The 15601-nt window shown below is 57.4% G+C and overlaps 1 protein-coding gene across 3 annotated transcripts; it reads right to left on the minus strand.

Annotated features, from left to right (window-relative positions):
- Positions 1-1786: 1786 nt before the first annotated feature.
- Positions 1787-15117, minus strand: BCAN (brevican). 3 transcript variants are annotated; one of them, XM_084769818.1, is made up of 14 exons: positions 14848-15117; positions 12451-12561; positions 11681-12052; positions 11247-11421; positions 10927-11054; positions 10040-10333; positions 8419-8640; positions 7312-7902; positions 4934-5041; positions 4384-4542; positions 3467-3549; positions 3004-3148; positions 2573-2763; positions 1787-2272 (listed from the first exon to the last, which is right to left on the minus strand). In XM_084769818.1, exons 2-14 carry the CDS (start codon positions 12539-12541, stop codon positions 2168-2170), a joined length of 2664 nt encoding a protein of 887 aa, XP_084625944.1. In that variant the 5' UTR covers positions 12542-12561; positions 14848-15117; the 3' UTR covers positions 1787-2167. The 3 variants fall into 3 exon arrangements, 2 of the variants coding, with proteins under 2 accessions (XP_084625944.1, XP_084625943.1); XM_084769817.1 differs by lacking the exon at positions 14848-15117 and adding an exon at positions 14285-14826; XR_014776950.1 differs by lacking the exon at positions 3004-3148 and having other exon boundaries at positions 14848-14973.
- Positions 15118-15601: the final 484 nt, after the last annotated feature.

Genomic DNA, 15601 nt, shown 5'->3' on the forward strand with positions numbered 1-15601 from the left:
GAGGCAGCAGGAGCCTGGCAGAAGGCCAAATCACAGGCTCCCAAGGCCCCGGACAATGCTCAAGCCCCTACCTGTTGCCCAGGGTGGGTCTTTCTTTTCTGGGAACCCCACTATACTCATGTGTGGAGGAGGCTGAGAGCTGGGCCACACACTCAGCCTCCTGACAGTGTGGTGGCAGCGGTGGGCAACGGTGGCTGGAGGTGTGGCCTTACTCCCTCTCTCCAACAGCGGTATGCTGGTGCTCCATATGTGACCTCTTCTGAAGCAATGGCTAGAGCTACCTTCTGGTCAGGCTATCCCAGGACACCCTTCCTTCCCCCCCTTCTCCAGGAAGCCCAACCAAGCCAGGGGGGAGGCTTCCTGTTTGCTGCCCTGGCACAGCAGGTGGTGGAGGACCTGGGCCAGTGGCCCAGGGTGCCACAAATCCAGCACGCTACCCAGACTTTGCCTCTGTGAGTTCGGAACGCAGAGGACAGATACTGCCTCCTCTCAAGCCTGCAGATATAAAGCAGGGTCCACGCCTCTTCCCTATAGAGCCTTAAGAACCGGTTTGCATTCTCTGACCGTTCTGGGTTGGCTGTTTGGGCAAACAAAGCCCAGGCCTGGAGGAAGGAAGGTGAGTGTGGAGGTGGTGAGGTCTGGGAAATCGGTGCTTTCTTGTGCTTTCTTAGGGAAGAAAGGCCGGGAGAGCCTCCTATCCTCAGGACTACCTTCCCAAAGCCTCCGTCTGGGACTCCGTGTTCTGAGTCTGCCTCCGTGCTATTTGGTTGTTTTCCAGGCCGGCTGGCTTTTAGAAAAAGGATCAAAGAATAGCCAGGTGGGGTTAATGGACGCAAGGTGTGAGTCCACGTGACACTCAAGACTCAGTGAGCCAGGTGTGAGGATCTGCAGCCATAATTTGCCTTTAGCAGGAAAACACTCCAGCCAATGCAAGGCTGCAGTGAGGAGTCCAAGGAGTTCTGGCTGGTTCAGACACAGGTCATTCACTTCCTAGCTTGCAGTGACCTCATCACTTCAGCCTCCGCTGACTCAGCCCGGCCCGACCCGGTCTGGCCCGCCGGAAGTCCTGCTCTCCCCGCACCTAACTGCCCCGAGCGCCTACCAGTTCCTGCATGTCAGAAAGACCGTGACGCCCCCTGGTGGCCTCCCTGGCCCTTCTCTCGTCCGCGTCCACCTTGCCCGCTTAAGAGCCACATAAGTGTATCCGCAGCGCCCTCTACTGGTTACAGCTTGTGAGACCCTTGGCGTGGCGGAGTGGCGGAGTCCTTCTGGGTTTGTTTGGTTGTTGTTGTTTTGTTTTGTTTTTTCAAGACAAGGTTTCTCTGTGTAGCCTTGGCTGTTCCAGACCCACTTTGTAGACCAAGCTGGCCTCGAACTCACAGCGATCCACCTGCTTCTGCCTCCCGAGTGCTGGGATTAAAGGCGTGCGCCGCCGCCACCGCCGCCGCCGCCGCCACCACCACCTGGCTTGGCTTTTTTTAATTTACCCGCCTGCCGTCCTTCTCAGTCAGTCGCTGCTCAGCCTTCCCTTCAGTACTCTGGGAAGCTCAAAATGAAGATACCAAGGGCCCCCTCTCCCCAGACCTGCCTCTTCATTCGGCTGCTGTCCCTATATGGGCGATGATGATTCCTCAATCAGCTGGGCAACCCTTTTGCTCCAGGCAACTTCTTGGTGACTTCTCTGACCTTTGTTTCGCACAGCGGCTCTACTTACACCTACCTTTCTTTGGAGGCTCCGTCCAACACTGATACAATGTCCACACGCACACAGAAGCATCAAACTTGCTCGGGCTCAAACGACTTTATTTCCATCTGGTTTTGCTGGCACTCTGCCGGGCAAACCCTTTGAAAATCAAGAATGAGTAGCACAGTGTCCCCTAAAGAAATTGAGGGACAGGGAGGCAGCTGGCATGAGAAGGCAACTGAGGCACTTAGGGACTTACCCGTTGTCCTGGGTGTAAAACCTGAGGCCCACGTATGGGGGATGGGGGTGGGGCGAAAGGCTGGGCGGAGCCACCCAAGTGTTTTCCAGAAACCCCTTGGGGGGGGGGCACCGTCCTCTGAATTCCATCCCGCCCCTCTTCATGTCACCCCCAGTCATGGGAAGAACACAGACAGTTGGAGTGAGAGGGCCAAACTGGGGGCAGCAGTGTTCTAGGCCTGCTCCCTAGAGACTGGAGGGAGGTGTCAACAGTGCTTTCCTGGGCCTCGGCGGCGGGAGCTGTCCCAGTGGTCTTTCTGGGGTGTCCAATGAGCGCAGAGCACGACGGGCCTAAGGAAGACACACCTTCTCATCCTCCGCACTGCACTCCTCAGCACTGCACTCCTCAGTTTCCACAGTAACCCGGGTCCTTGCTACTTAACCCCTGCCCCCTTTGGGGCCCAAGTGAGGTGGCAGAATGGCGCGTAAGGTCTCCAGAGCACCAGCCCACTTCCTTCTATTAGCCTCAGAGAGAGGCAGTGGCCCGGTCGCTCCAAGCTCACACAGTCAGTGACTGACAGGCAGAATGGGTCTTGAGCCCTGGGCTTCCAAATAGCTGGTGGCCCCCACTTATTTCCTCCCATCACTCACAGGCCTTCGGGGCACACAGGAAATCTGAGGGGCCTCCCAAAGCCCATTCTCCTGGCAGCGGATCATCGGCAGGTTGCGCTGGGCCAGCCCCTCTCGGCACCGGTACCGAAGCACAGTGTCCACCGCATAGCGCAGCCGAGGGCGACCAAATATTTGAGCCAGGGGCAGCTGTGGTGGAGGCCCACAGGACACTGCAAGGAGCACACAATTAGAAGCTGGGGGCCATGGCTTTGTGGGGGTGATGGTTCCCCAGAAACTTGGTGGAGTGGAAAGGAGTGGCCACAACTGACAAAAAAAAAAAAAAAAAAAGGTCAGGGGTTCTGAGTAGACCAATGTAATGTACCCTCCCACAGTGTGGGGTGCACCCCGACAGGCTCTTCTGGGTAGCTTTGCTCTTGTCCCAGCCACCCTTCCCCCTTGGCAGCCCTCACCAAGCCCCATCTTGCAGGTGTAGGATAGGTGATAGTTGCAGGGCACATCGCTCCACTGTCCCTGGTCATGCCACACCATGACCACACAGTTCTCCCCAGACAGGAAGTAGCTGTCAGGCTGCCCAGGGTTCCAGTTTTCATAGAGCTGGGAAGGGGGAGTGGAGGAGGAGGTGGTAAGCTTAAACCCAGGAGGACTACCCGAAGAGGACTGGAGCGGGGAGCTGGGGGGTGTCCCAGGATATGGAAGGGCAGGGGTCTGATGGCTGGGGCAGGGAGGTGGGGGGGGGGAAATAAGAGGACAGGGGCTTTGCAGGAAGGAGACAAGAGCCAGAGAGGAGCCGGCACAAAGAAAGAAGGGGTGCAGGGGAAAGAGGCAGAGAGGGAGGAAGAGACAGTGAGTGTTGCTGAGGGCAGAAAGGCTTCCAGGAAGTGACCTAGACTACAGTGCAGTAAGAGTCCTCACCAGAGGGGCGCCATCTGACCACAAGAAGTCACCCTCGATGGTCCTGTCATTGAGCCCAATCCACTGGTATTCCCGGTAGCGATCTAAGGAGAAAAGCCAGAGGTGCAGTGAGCTGTAAGCAGTAAGCCCCGTGTTCCTGGGCCAGTGATTGACCTTTTGGGGAGTCCATCCAAAAAAAAAAAAATCTACTCCGCAAATCTTGCTGGCTTGTGGCTGCTGGCTCAGGAACAGGCTCCTCTGCTAAGGTCGGACGGACTGCATTCATGCGCCGTGCCCCCCCACTCCCCACCCCATCTCTCTGTTTCTGTCTCTTCCTACCAGTTAAAACATTTATATTTAATATAATAAAGGCTCCCCCTAAGTTATTTTCTTTTGCAGTGTCGTCATAGGTCAGAGGGCATCAGATTCCCAGGAACTGGAATTAGAGATGGTAGTGAGCTGTCATGTGGCTGCTGGGCACTGAACCCCGGGTGCTTCAGAAAGGCAGCCAGTGCTCTTAACCGATGGGTCATCTCTCTAGCCTGTCTCCCTACTTTCCTGAGTAACCTCCACACCCCGTGAATGCCAGGGCATGCAGGTGGGGAACAGCACTTGGGAGCGGGGAGAAGAGGAACAAACACTGCTACCACCGAGTTAGGGAGGCAGATGTCCCTGGGGAAACAGGCAGCCCAGCAGCCTAGGCAGCCCTGCAAATGTAGGAGCCCAGTCACCCCACAGCAGGCCTCCCCGGTGAGAGGCAAAAGGAGAGAGGGAAGGGAAAGAGGGATGGGTGAGAGAGAGAGAGAGAGGAGGAAGAAAGGAGCAAGGGAGGAAGGAGTTTAGAAAGCCGGGGGTGGGGTTGGGGGGGGGAGGAAGGAGTGAATGCGTGAGGCCTGGGTTTGGCATGGAGCATGCGCAGGAAGCCAGGCTCCACACACCGTTGACGAAGTCCTGCTCCTCAGGGGTACAGATACTGGCCAGATGGGCACCTAGTGATCGGCACTGGCTTTCGGCTTCCTCCCAACTCCTTCGTGTGGAAAAGTGCTTGTAGCAGGCGCCCTGGAAGGCCTCCCAGCCCGGGTGGCAGAAGTGGAGGCCTGGATGGAGCACAAGGGAGGGAGTGTCTTAGGCTGCTTGGTCTCAGATTGGCCTCTTCAGCTGGCTGGCTAGCAGTGGGAGGGGAGGGGTCAGAGCCACTCCAGTGCAGCCAGGAGCCCTGAGCCTGGAAGGCTCTTGGCCAGTGGCTAGGTCAGCTGGCTCTCCAGCCTTGGCCTGTGCAGTCCCCCGTGCTAGAGAAGACGCTACCCTCCTCCCTGCTAGGGACACAGGATGATGACAGCAAGGTTCAGACCAGATATGTAACTTGCTTGAACTTGCCAATTCACTCATGGCAAGGCCCAAAAAGCGACCTCCCTCCACTTCAGGAACTAGTAAAATGGGGTCGGGTCCATGTTTTAGTCCTGCCCCCATGCCCCTCAACACACTCACCAACATCGCACAGGTCCCCCCCATAGCCTGGCAAACATAGGCATCGGAAACCCTCCTTCTCCTCCAAGCATGTCCCGCCATTGTGGCAGGGGCTGGGGATACAGTCACCTGACAGGGGAGAGAAGTGAGGTGGAGGAGTGTGAGGGGTGAGCTGTGCAGACCGAGCTCTCCCAGTGAGGGTCCCCGATCACCCAGCCCAGCCACCTTCCACACCAGGTAGGTAACAGTTCTGCCCAGAGCCGATCGCCGAGTTCTGAGCTCTCCTCACTCTCACCCACCTCCTAAGCTCATCACTGGCTCATGCTTCCCACCAGTGAGATGAGACCCGATCAGCCGATCATCGATCATCGATGGATGATGAGACCTGAACTCCTGCCAGTCTTAGGCTGGGCCACCCGCCTGCCTTCTCCAACCTTCTCTCTGGGCCCTGCCTAGGTGCTGGGGGGAAGCTGTCAGCATCTACTCTATTCCAGTCTGGATGACCAGAGAAAATGGCTTCTTTAGCCAACGGAGCAAACCATGACCCTCGGAACCACTCCCCACCAGCATCAGCCGAGAACAAGGCCACAAGGCCGACAGGACTTCGTGCTGGCCTCAGCAGGGACGGGGGAAGGAGAAGCTGGACCTGACTTAATCTGCTGGGACGACCTAGCTATATGAGGGAAATTGGTCAAGCAGCTTTTCCAAGCTTCCCTCCTCACTTATCCCTCACACAACAGTTTCCCAAATAAGGTGACGGTTTGGCGTTAGGTGAGATGAGGTGAGAGCCTACTTCCTGCTTTTCAGGTCTCCTCTCCTTCCGGGGCAGCCCTCTAACCCTAGGAGACAGACTCTTAAGCTATGTCCTTGGTCGCCATGCCCTGTAGGCCATAAGTCCCCACCTGGCTGTGGGCCTGGACCTTGGCTGGGCAGTGCGGGGTGAAGGGCCTTACTTTGGCTTTTGATTTCTCCTTTTCTACCCCCACAGAGCCAGAAAGTATTTCCTTTCCACCCTCCTCATAGTAGGCTAGAGGGCCTCTGAGTCTCTCTACAGGTGGGCCAACACTTTGGTGGCCCCTAGGGGGTGCCCCCTTCCCCACTATGCCGCTGACTCCAAAGCCAGTGGGCCGAATGGCAACAGCTTGAACTGGGTGAGCTGATGGTGATGTAGGGGTGCTACTCCGTGTGAACCATGAAGGAGAGGTGAGATACCCCGGGAGGGCCTCCGCCTCCCCTGAGTATTTCCGACGGGAACCTTAGGCTTCTGGGACAGAAGGCTCCTCCTCTCAGATGGTGGAAACCAGTTCCTTTCCTTCCACCCACCGCACCCTGCTCCGCAATAGACAGATCCTCTGGGAGGGGGAGGGGAATTGAAGAGCGTGAAACCATTTCTTCTGGGGTTGGGGGTCATTAGTGCAGGTTAGTGCAGAAGGGGGACACTGGGCACAGGGGTAGCAGTGCTGTCTCTTGCTGGATGCACGGAGGAAGATGATAAACTTAAGCCTTGGGAAGCCAGAGAACTGGCTCCAAACAGGAACTACCCAGGTAGGTCACACACAGCACACCCCAGCTGTGTGGGTTTCTTCTCTAGGTGACAGTGGATTTTCTTGGGTGATATGTACACTCAAGTCTCAGGTCTCACCAGTATAAGGGGTAGTGTAGATGGCCCAAGGAGAGACAGAGGGGACAGTAAGGGGCTGCTACCCTGCTGGGTGTTGGCTGAAGGAAAAGCGGTAAAGAGACACATGAAGAGACACAGAGAGAAGGAGAGGGCACATGGAACCGGAGGTTCCTGATTTAGACTCAGCAGCGAGCAGAGAAGACAGCTGGAAATGGACAGGGTGTCAATGGCTGGCTACAAAGCAGTTTAATATAGATTTATTTCCAAGGCTTGTTTTCCATGAAACAGTAAAAAAAAAAAAATACTTCACAGAAGTAGTGGCTTAAGGCTCTTTGGGGGTGAGTATTCTGGTCCCCAGAGGTGATGAGCAGGTATGGTCTCTCAGGGTTCCCTGGAATTGCTGGGAGGTGGTTAAAGAGAGGGGACAAAGGGCACAGGGAGGGAGCAGCAGCGGGTGATAGGCTTTCCTTCAAAGGGTAGGATGGGTAGCGGGGCCACCAGGGAGAGGCATGAGGGCATTCTGTGTGGCTAGTGAGGTGCGAGCTACAGCAGAGGGCCCAAGGGTCGGTGATGATGGGGCTGGGGTAGGAGAGAGGAACAGAGAACCGGGACAGAAGTGACAAGATGGGACACCCAATATTGGAGATCCACAGGGAGAGAAAGGCAGGAAAATGAGGGGCTGGGGAGAAAGTAGATTAAAGGCCTACGTGTCAGGTGACCCAGAGCTGGAGGAGAAGAAAAGGGAGAAAAAGGAGCATTGAGCCTTCAGCAGAATTACCTGATGAGGGGGCCACAGCCGCTCCACCTCGGCTGGCACTGTCGGTGGGCAGTACTGGCTGGGCCTGCACTGAGGTCCCTGCCAGAACGGTTCTTCCAGACTTCTCTTCTGAGGGGGTCTCCAGATCCCTGGTACCCTCGGGGGCCCACGTGGCTGGAAGTAGGGAAGGGCCATCTTCCAAGCTGGAGCTCCCTGCCTCCTCACTCTCTCGAGGAACTCCAGAGAGCTCAGGGCTCCCAGTTTCCCCCCTTATTTCTCTTGCCCCATCTGGAGTGGATGTGAGGCTCCCCTCCCTAGGGGGGAGCAAAGTCTCTGCTGGTGGTCCATGGACCCTTGGAGGCCTGGGAGAAGGCCATGCACCCAGCGGCAGAACTGCCCTGGCTGGTGGGGACACCTGGGCGAGTGAATGCTCTGTTTCCAAGCCAGTGGGGAGAGGGCTGCTGAGTTCCCTGGGCCACACCCACAAGTCCTTCTGCTCCTTCCCTTCCTCCAGAGTTTCTGTGTCTTTGAATCTTTCGTCTTCCTCCTCCGGGGCTGCGCCTTCCTCTTCTGAGGACCCGGTAGGCGGTGCAAGGGATTGGGTTTCCGAGTCTGACCACAGCAAAACATTTCAGCACCAAGGACAGCGCCCCCAGAAACAGACTGGGGGAGGTGGGGGGGGGTGGTTAAGGGGACGAGGGAGGGGAGGGTGCTCTAGGTGCGTTGCCTGTCGGGAAGAACTCTGACCCTGGGCTATATTGTGAAGTGACATGCTGAAGGGTTCTGCGGGCTGCCTCTAGCTCAGGCAGACAAGGTGGTTGCATCTCCCTCTGCCAGTATATGCCAACATTTTCTAACCTGTCTTGGGTAGGTAAGGAATATGCTTCCTTCCTAGAGAGCACACTCTAAACACAAGCTTCTCTACCTGCAGAGAATTAGGGCCGGGATTTACTTGAAAACCAAACTAGGGAGACTGATAGAAGAGATGGATACCTTGGCTTATGGAGCTGCTGAGAAAGGCCAAGCCAGAATCATGCCAGCCATGACCCCAGCGTCCGCCTGGGCTTTACCCTCCCGCCCCCAACTTCTCTCAGGTGGTGAGAACCCAAAGCAAGGAGTTAGAGTTACCTAGAAGCGTCCTAGGGGCCTCTGCTGGGTCTTCTGGGGTGGAGCTTCCTCCTCCGCCATCCTCCATGATGGGGATGGAGTAGATGGCCCCACGAGACTCGCTCTCCATGGCTTCCTGAGGCAACCGCAGTTCCTCCAGCTTCTCTGTCACTGTGACAATGGCCTCGAGTCCATCAGAGGCCGGGCTGGAGGCCTCAGAGAAGGCAGAGGGGTGGGCAGAGTCTGTGGCGAGAGGAAAAGGCCAACGGAAAGCTAAACAGGCAGCGGGGTCCTCCCAGGACATGGCCTGCATGTGAAGGTCTAGGCAGTCCTCCACAGGCCCCGGGAACGCGCTTTATCCTCCCACGGCTCCCCACAGGGAGCCCATGAGCGCCCTGGAACCTTATCACTCATCCCCAAGTACTAATGGAGTGCCTGTTAGTTTTAGGCCAAGCATTCTCTGGGGACGATATAGAGAATGGGAGGGAAGCCCCATCCTGAGGAAAACAGACATAGGCAATAAACACATTACATACACAATAAAGCCGGGCGTGATGGCGTACGCCTGTAATCCCAGCACTTGGGAGGCACAGGCAGGCGGATCGCTGTGAGTTTGAGGCCAGCCTGGTCTACAAAGTGAGTCCAGGGCAGCCAAGGCTACTAACACAGAGAGACCTTGTCTCAAACCCCCCCCACCCCCAAAAAGTAATTAGATACACAATAGAAAAAGCACCTGAGAATTTTAAAGACAAAGTGGGGCTTGTTTTTCTTCAGAGGGGTCTGGAAAGGCCAAGTGAATTGTTCTCTGAAGTGTGAACACAGAGTAGGTGGGTGGATGGAGCAGGCTCTGTGCCCTGTAGTCTGGGTTTGGGGTTGAGGAGGGTAGACACTCTATCCCCCAGGCCCAGAACTCAATGGTCACTGTCTGAGGAGCTTGGAGCTCAGCTAAGGCAATGGGAAAGGGAAGGGACCAGTGGCTCTGGGATGAATGACCTCATCTTCTGAGGGGAGGGAACACAGAGCGGAGAGCCAATGACTCCAAAGTAGAACTGGGCTAAGGGCAGCCCAGAGGGCTGTCTCCAGCCAGAACAGACAGAACTGCATGTCCCTGGCCCCTCGACCTGTTCCAAGGAGCCTTGCTCCAGCTCACCCCAGACCAGCACACTGTATCTGTTCTCCATCCCCCTCCCCGGCACTCCACACTGCTGCCTCTTACAGCTTCTTTCAGGACCAAGCGCTTGGCTCAGACGCTGCACCCAGCTGGCTTCCGGGTACCATCGTCTGCTCGTTCACTATTACTCAGTGTTGAAAGACATGACACCTGTGAGCTGTAGGATCTGGAATGCTTTAAGGAGCTCCCAGGTGCGTTTGGCTCACTGAAGAACGGAACAGTTGGTTCATGGGAGTGAGGGAGTGTCAGCCACCTCTGCAGAGCAGTATGCCGACAGACACAGGGATCGAGGCAGCTCTGAAGGGGTGAGGGGGAGGCAGGTGAAGTGACGCAGAGGCTGCAGGAAAGATGTCCAGACCCTAGATGACAGGCTGGGCACACCATTCAAGGCCCCTGGGGGCCAATTACCAAAAAGATGGCGAGGGCGGAGGCTATAGACTTCCAGGCCGGGCTGCTTCTGAGGCCACTCACCTCGGAAGCAGTAGACATTGAAACGGTTCTGCTTGCTGGGGAAGCCAGTCTGGTTGGGAAAGAGGAAAAGGGTCTTGACTCCCGGCAGGCCCCCGCCACAGCGTTGGCTGGGCGTGATGATGGGGTAGCGCACGCTGCCGTCAGCCAGCCAGCCGGGGCTGCACCGGTCCAGGCCGCCGTTCCAGGCTGCGTACAGCTGGCCTGTGCTGGCAATCTGTGCACCGCGTTCCAGACAGTAATCCCGAGCCTCCTCCCACGTCAGCTTGCCGGGAGGGGCGCCTAGGAACAGTTCTCCTGAGTGAGAAGAGGAGCTGGGTCATCAGGCAGTTGGCAGTTTTTCCACCCCAGACTCTGTTTTGTTTTGTTTTGTTTTTTTAAAATGTGCATTAGTATGAATGTGTCAGATCCCTTGGGACAGGAGTTACAGACAGGTCTGAGCTGCCACGTGGGTGCTGGGAATTGAACCTGCGTCCTTTGGAAGAGCAAACAGCGCTCTTAACCACTGAGCCATTTCTCCAGCCCTGTCCCCCCCCCCCAATCAACCCCACAGACTCTTAAAGGTTTCTAGGCAAGCTCATTCCTGACATGGGGTCGTCACTTTGCCCGCCTGATACTACCAAAGTCTGCATAAGACACAAGGTGAAAAACATGAGTGCTCAGAGGAGCCTGGCTCCAATCCCTCATTTTGTGTGTGTGTGGGGGGGGGCCTTGGCAGCACTGCAACCCCCAGCCCCTGGCTGTCAGATTTGCTCATGGCCTTGCCTCTGGCACAGTGGTTGGAGGAGCACACCCTGCCTATTCTGCCTTTCCCCTTATCGACACATGAGCTATAGTGGAGGCCTCAGAAGAAAGCAAGGGCCAAGATGCAGAAGGTCCCTCCTAATCACCATTTAGGTCTTCAGCGTAACAGTAGACATCGTAGAGGTCATCAGGACCCACCACTCCGTAGTTGCGTACTCCAGGGTAGCCGTCCATGTCTCCGTAGCAGGCCTCTCGTGGGTTCTGGATGGGATACCTAAGAGAAAAGATGAGGCTAAGGACTGGTGTCTTCCCCTGGAGGCCGCTATCAACCCTACTGCTGTGTGACAAGTGGGGAAGGCCAATTTTCTTCCCAGAGACAGGGAGCCCTGGGGAACCCCGGTGGAGGGTTGGGGGCAGCAAGCACCCTGACGTGACTAGGAGCCCCTGGTCCACACCCCCAGCCCACCTCACAGTCTGATCGGACAGCCAGCCGGCATCACACTGCTCGTAGCCGCCGAGGTAGGCAGCATAGAGCTGCTCAGGGGTGGCGATTCGAGCACCTATGCGAGCACAGGCTTCCTGGGCTCCGGCAAAGGAGAAAGCATAGCGGGCAGAGCCCTCGCGGTAGAGGAAGACGACCCCTGAGGAGCAGAGAGGACACCTGAGCCTGGGGATCATCAGCTCACTGATGACCTCTCCTCCCCTCCCAGTCACTTCCTGTTCACAAAAATAACGCAAAGCAGGGTTGTGTTCGCTCTAAAGCTTGGGGAGTGTCTGCCTCCGCTCCGCTCCCTTCTTCCATTCAGCCTTCCATTCAGGCTTTGGGAAGCTGCCCCACACTCAGCTCCCTGCGGGGCCGTAGTCCATTCCTCTCTCTCTCTAGGGACCCCACGCTCTCACCTTTGACCTTGACCTCCACTGCATCACTGCTGTCGTCGATACCGTGCTGGACCTCGCAGCGATAGACCCCGGAATCATTGGGCCGCAGCTCGCTCAATACTAGAGACACATCCGTGAGCGACGCGGGGTAGGCGGGCAGCGCCACGCGGAACCGGTAGGCTTCGTTTACCTTGACGCGCAGCCCGCGCGCCACCAGCACCTCCGACTCCCGGTCCCCAGACAGGAAGGTCCACTTGACTCGGGGGAAACCCTGCGTGACCCGGCGGCTAGGCAGCGGCCGCAGGTGGTGGACGTGGCACGGGATAGCCAGGGAGCCGCCCAGCACGCCCCGCAGCTGCGTGGCTCCGATGCGCACGCGGAAGGCTCGGTCCTCTGTGGACAGGGGTCAAAGCCGGCTGCAGCCCGGACGCAGGACGCAGTGCGCCTGTGCGCGTGGCTCTAAGCCCCGCCCCCAGAACCAACCAGCCTAGGGTGTTACGCCCCGCTCAGCATCCTGAGCCCTGCCCAGGGTCCTGAATCTGATCCTCCACCCTTAACCTCCTACCTTCTGCCCCTTTGCAGCCCTGACCCCAAGACCTCCCCTTACCTACCAGGGTCCCCAGCTCATCCTTATTCTGCGGTTGGCTCCAGCCCTTGCCCACATCGCTTTCACGTCTGTCTCCTCCCGGGTGCCCGGGCTGGAAGCAGGTGGCTGGGGCTGACCTGAGACGGCCCTCTGGCCTGGGAGAGGATGTAGCAGAGTGACAATGGTCTTCTGGAGGGTTACTCACCGGAGCTGTCCTCTTTCAGGTCCTCAGCAAGGGCTGCAGGGGCCTGGGTCAGGACCAGAGCCGCCAGCAAGGACAGAAACAGTGGGATCATGCTGCAAACTGATGGGAGAACTTGAGGAGGAAAGATGAAAGTCGTGGTGGTTAGACTGTGGGATGGACTTCCTCAGGTTATATCACACCAAACAGGCAACACATACCAGAATCACTCTTAACTCTGTTTCTGGTTGTCCCCAGCCAACTCACTGTGTGACCTAAGCCAAGATCCTCACCGTCCTTGACCTTGTGTTTTCTTAATTGTATAAAAAAAAGGGGGGGGGGAGCACCATCATTATCGCCTTATGAATTTTGATGGGGCCAAGTACCCTGAGTGATCTGTGTCTGTCTGTCTGTCTGCCTGTCTGTCTGTCTGTCTGTCTACCAGTCTAGTGGTCATGTATACTTAGTTATCATTCTCTGTTATCTACTTACCTACCTGTCTACAATCTACAACAGAAAATCACCCTGTGCATTTGCCAGCACCAGACACAAGCAGATGTCCAGTGAACGCACACAGTACACGTCCGTCGGTTGCACTGTGAAATCAGCTCTCCGGGCACTTGTATTCCAAATCTATGCATCCAACCAGCCACCCATCAAATATTCAGGGGGGGGGAAGTTTGTAGTGAACACGTACAGTTCTTTGTTTTTGTTTTGTTTTGTTGCCTGCTTGTTTTTGGTCACTGTTCCTTAAACAGCATGTGTACATTTAGGAATTATAAGTCACCTAGAGATGGGTTGCTGGGTATGAAAGACATGCGAAGGTGAGATGCAAAGACATATTCTCAGTAAGAGGCTTGAGCACCTGCGGGTTCAGGGAGCCTCTGGGGGCTGGGAGCACAACTGCGTTCCACTTTCCCGCACCCTCGGGTGCCAACTCGGAGCTTCCTTCCCCCACAGTAAAGCTCCAGCTTTCGGAGCCTAAAGCCTTTTCTCTTCCAGCAGGGCCTCCTAGAGGGAACCAGTCACTGCAGCCTCTATTCCTGCTTCCTCCTCACCAAGACTTGTAAGGAAGTGTCCCTCGGTGCCCAACATTCTCTGCCCCCTCCACGCCTCCCAGTCTGCTCCAAGCCATTCCCTCTTGCCTGGCACGGGCTTTCCCACCGGATCTCCTGGCTCAGAAGGCAGCTGGGACAAAGACCCTGTCCCTGCCAGTCTGGCCCCCATCCAGTTACTCCTCCCCCCCACCCCTCTTTTGTAAAAGCCTACATCTTGGAGTGTACTGGAGAAGGGTACAGGGAGAGGCCACCCCACCACCCCCCGCCACCCCACCCCCCCACGCCCTGGCCATCAGCTCTGGAAACAGTTTCTCTCTTAGGATCCCAGCTCACTTAAATCTCACAGGCAAAGTGAGGCAGATGCCCAGAGAGGTCTAGGGCTAACTCTGGGCCACCAGCAGAACCAAATCAGGAACCAGACCCCTGGAAGAAAAGCTGCAGAGCTAATGAACACGGTCCTTAAGAGCCAGGCCAGACTTGGAAGAATCCAGGGACCCATGTCTGCATGGCTGGTGATGCAGCTGAGGCTCAGTTGGGACGTCAGGCAACACTTACTACCGACCCTACTTATTCCCATTGGCTCCGTCTCCTCAAGCCCCAACTCGCTCTGCCTTCATAGTCGCCTCTTGCAATTTCCTCCTCTCAGGTCCTCCCAGGCCAGACTCCCTTGCTAAGCACGGCGGCTGAATCTCGGGTTATCTCTGGGAAGCAGGAAGGGAGGCAGGTGCTGGGGCGTTCTGAGGAGGGGAGGCTGATGGAGAGAGGCCTGCTGTTCTCTGGCAGGAGCAGGAACTACTCACACCGCCGCCCGGCTCCGTGGGCACCCTTTTACCCCGCTGTGTTACAGGGTCAACAGGGTACTAGGGAGGAAGCCGGAGGTCAGAGGATCCGACTGCCCTGGGACATGAATTTCCGACCCGAGTGGCCAAGAGTGGCTCCTGTTCCGAGCTCGGACGTTCTGAGATTTCCCGGAGAAAGACCGCGGTAGAGATGCGAGCTCAGCAGCCCTCTGCCTCCAGTCGGGGCATCCCCGGCCGCTCCGTAGTCTAGAAGCCCAGTGTCTCCTGAAGGCTGCGCGGTGGGGGCAGTGAGCTAGCAGCCGTGTGGCTCACGGCGCCCGCGGAGGCCCGCAAAGTGCGCTGCATGCCCACCTTCGGAGAGGAGCCGCTGTCCGCGCCCTCGGGTACGTAGTGGACCCCAGGAAGCAGTGGTGAGCGACTGTCCAAGTCGCCCACAGCAGCCAGGCCTGCGGCCAGCCCTCGCCCTCGCCCACGCTCGGATCTTCAGGCTCAGAGAGCCCAAGAAACTTGCCCAAGGTCACACAGCAAGTAAGCGCCTGGCCCGGCCAGGCCTCCTCACTCACCTTGCGAGGTCCCCTCCGCACACCGCGCGTCCCGCAGCCGCGGCCCAGACTGCGGCGCAATGCGCGGGCGCGAGCAGGGCCGGGCGCGCGGGACGCAGACGGGGGCGCCAGCCCGCCGGGCGCCGCACAAAACCCCCTTTCTTCCCACGCGCCCCGCCTTCTGCGCCGTCCCCGGCCCTTGCCGCCCCCGCGGGGGGCTCTGCGCGGTCACGGGACCCGCTGCCTTCTCTCCGCGGGTTCCGGGCGACGGCGGCCAGAGCGAGGACAAGCGAACTAGGACAAGGTTCCGCGGACGAGAGCCCAGGACTTGCAGCGGGGAGGGCAGAAGGGGCGGGGAGGGAGCGATGGAGGGCGCTGTGGCGACCGAAGAAGGCGAGTTAGAACAGGGAGGGACTTCTCATTGGTTAAAGGGAAGAGGACCTACTCAAACTTCGTAGCGCAGAGGATGGAGGGACGATGGGATCTTTGCCCTGGGAAAAAGGGCACTGCCGGGCGAAAATGGAAAGCCCTTTTCTGAGGCCAGAGAAAGTGCAGATGACCACAGCCACCCCCTTGAGAAAGCTTTGATTGGACTGTGGTTCCTCGGTGCTCCCTCTCCCTGCACAGAGGAGGAGCTGACTTTGCAGCTGTTGGCCAGGTGGAGGTTGGACCCCAGAACCATCGGTTAGGCAACCCAAGTCAAGAGAGTCTAGGTGAGTGCCAGTGGCACAGCAAGTGATGAGGCAGACATCACAGGATGCACACACCGACGCGA

This window comes from Acomys minous (genome assembly GCF_964271855.1).
Source record: "Acomys minous genome assembly, chromosome: 19".
In the NCBI taxonomy this organism is placed as follows: domain Eukaryota; kingdom Metazoa; phylum Chordata; class Mammalia; order Rodentia; family Muridae; genus Acomys; species Acomys minous.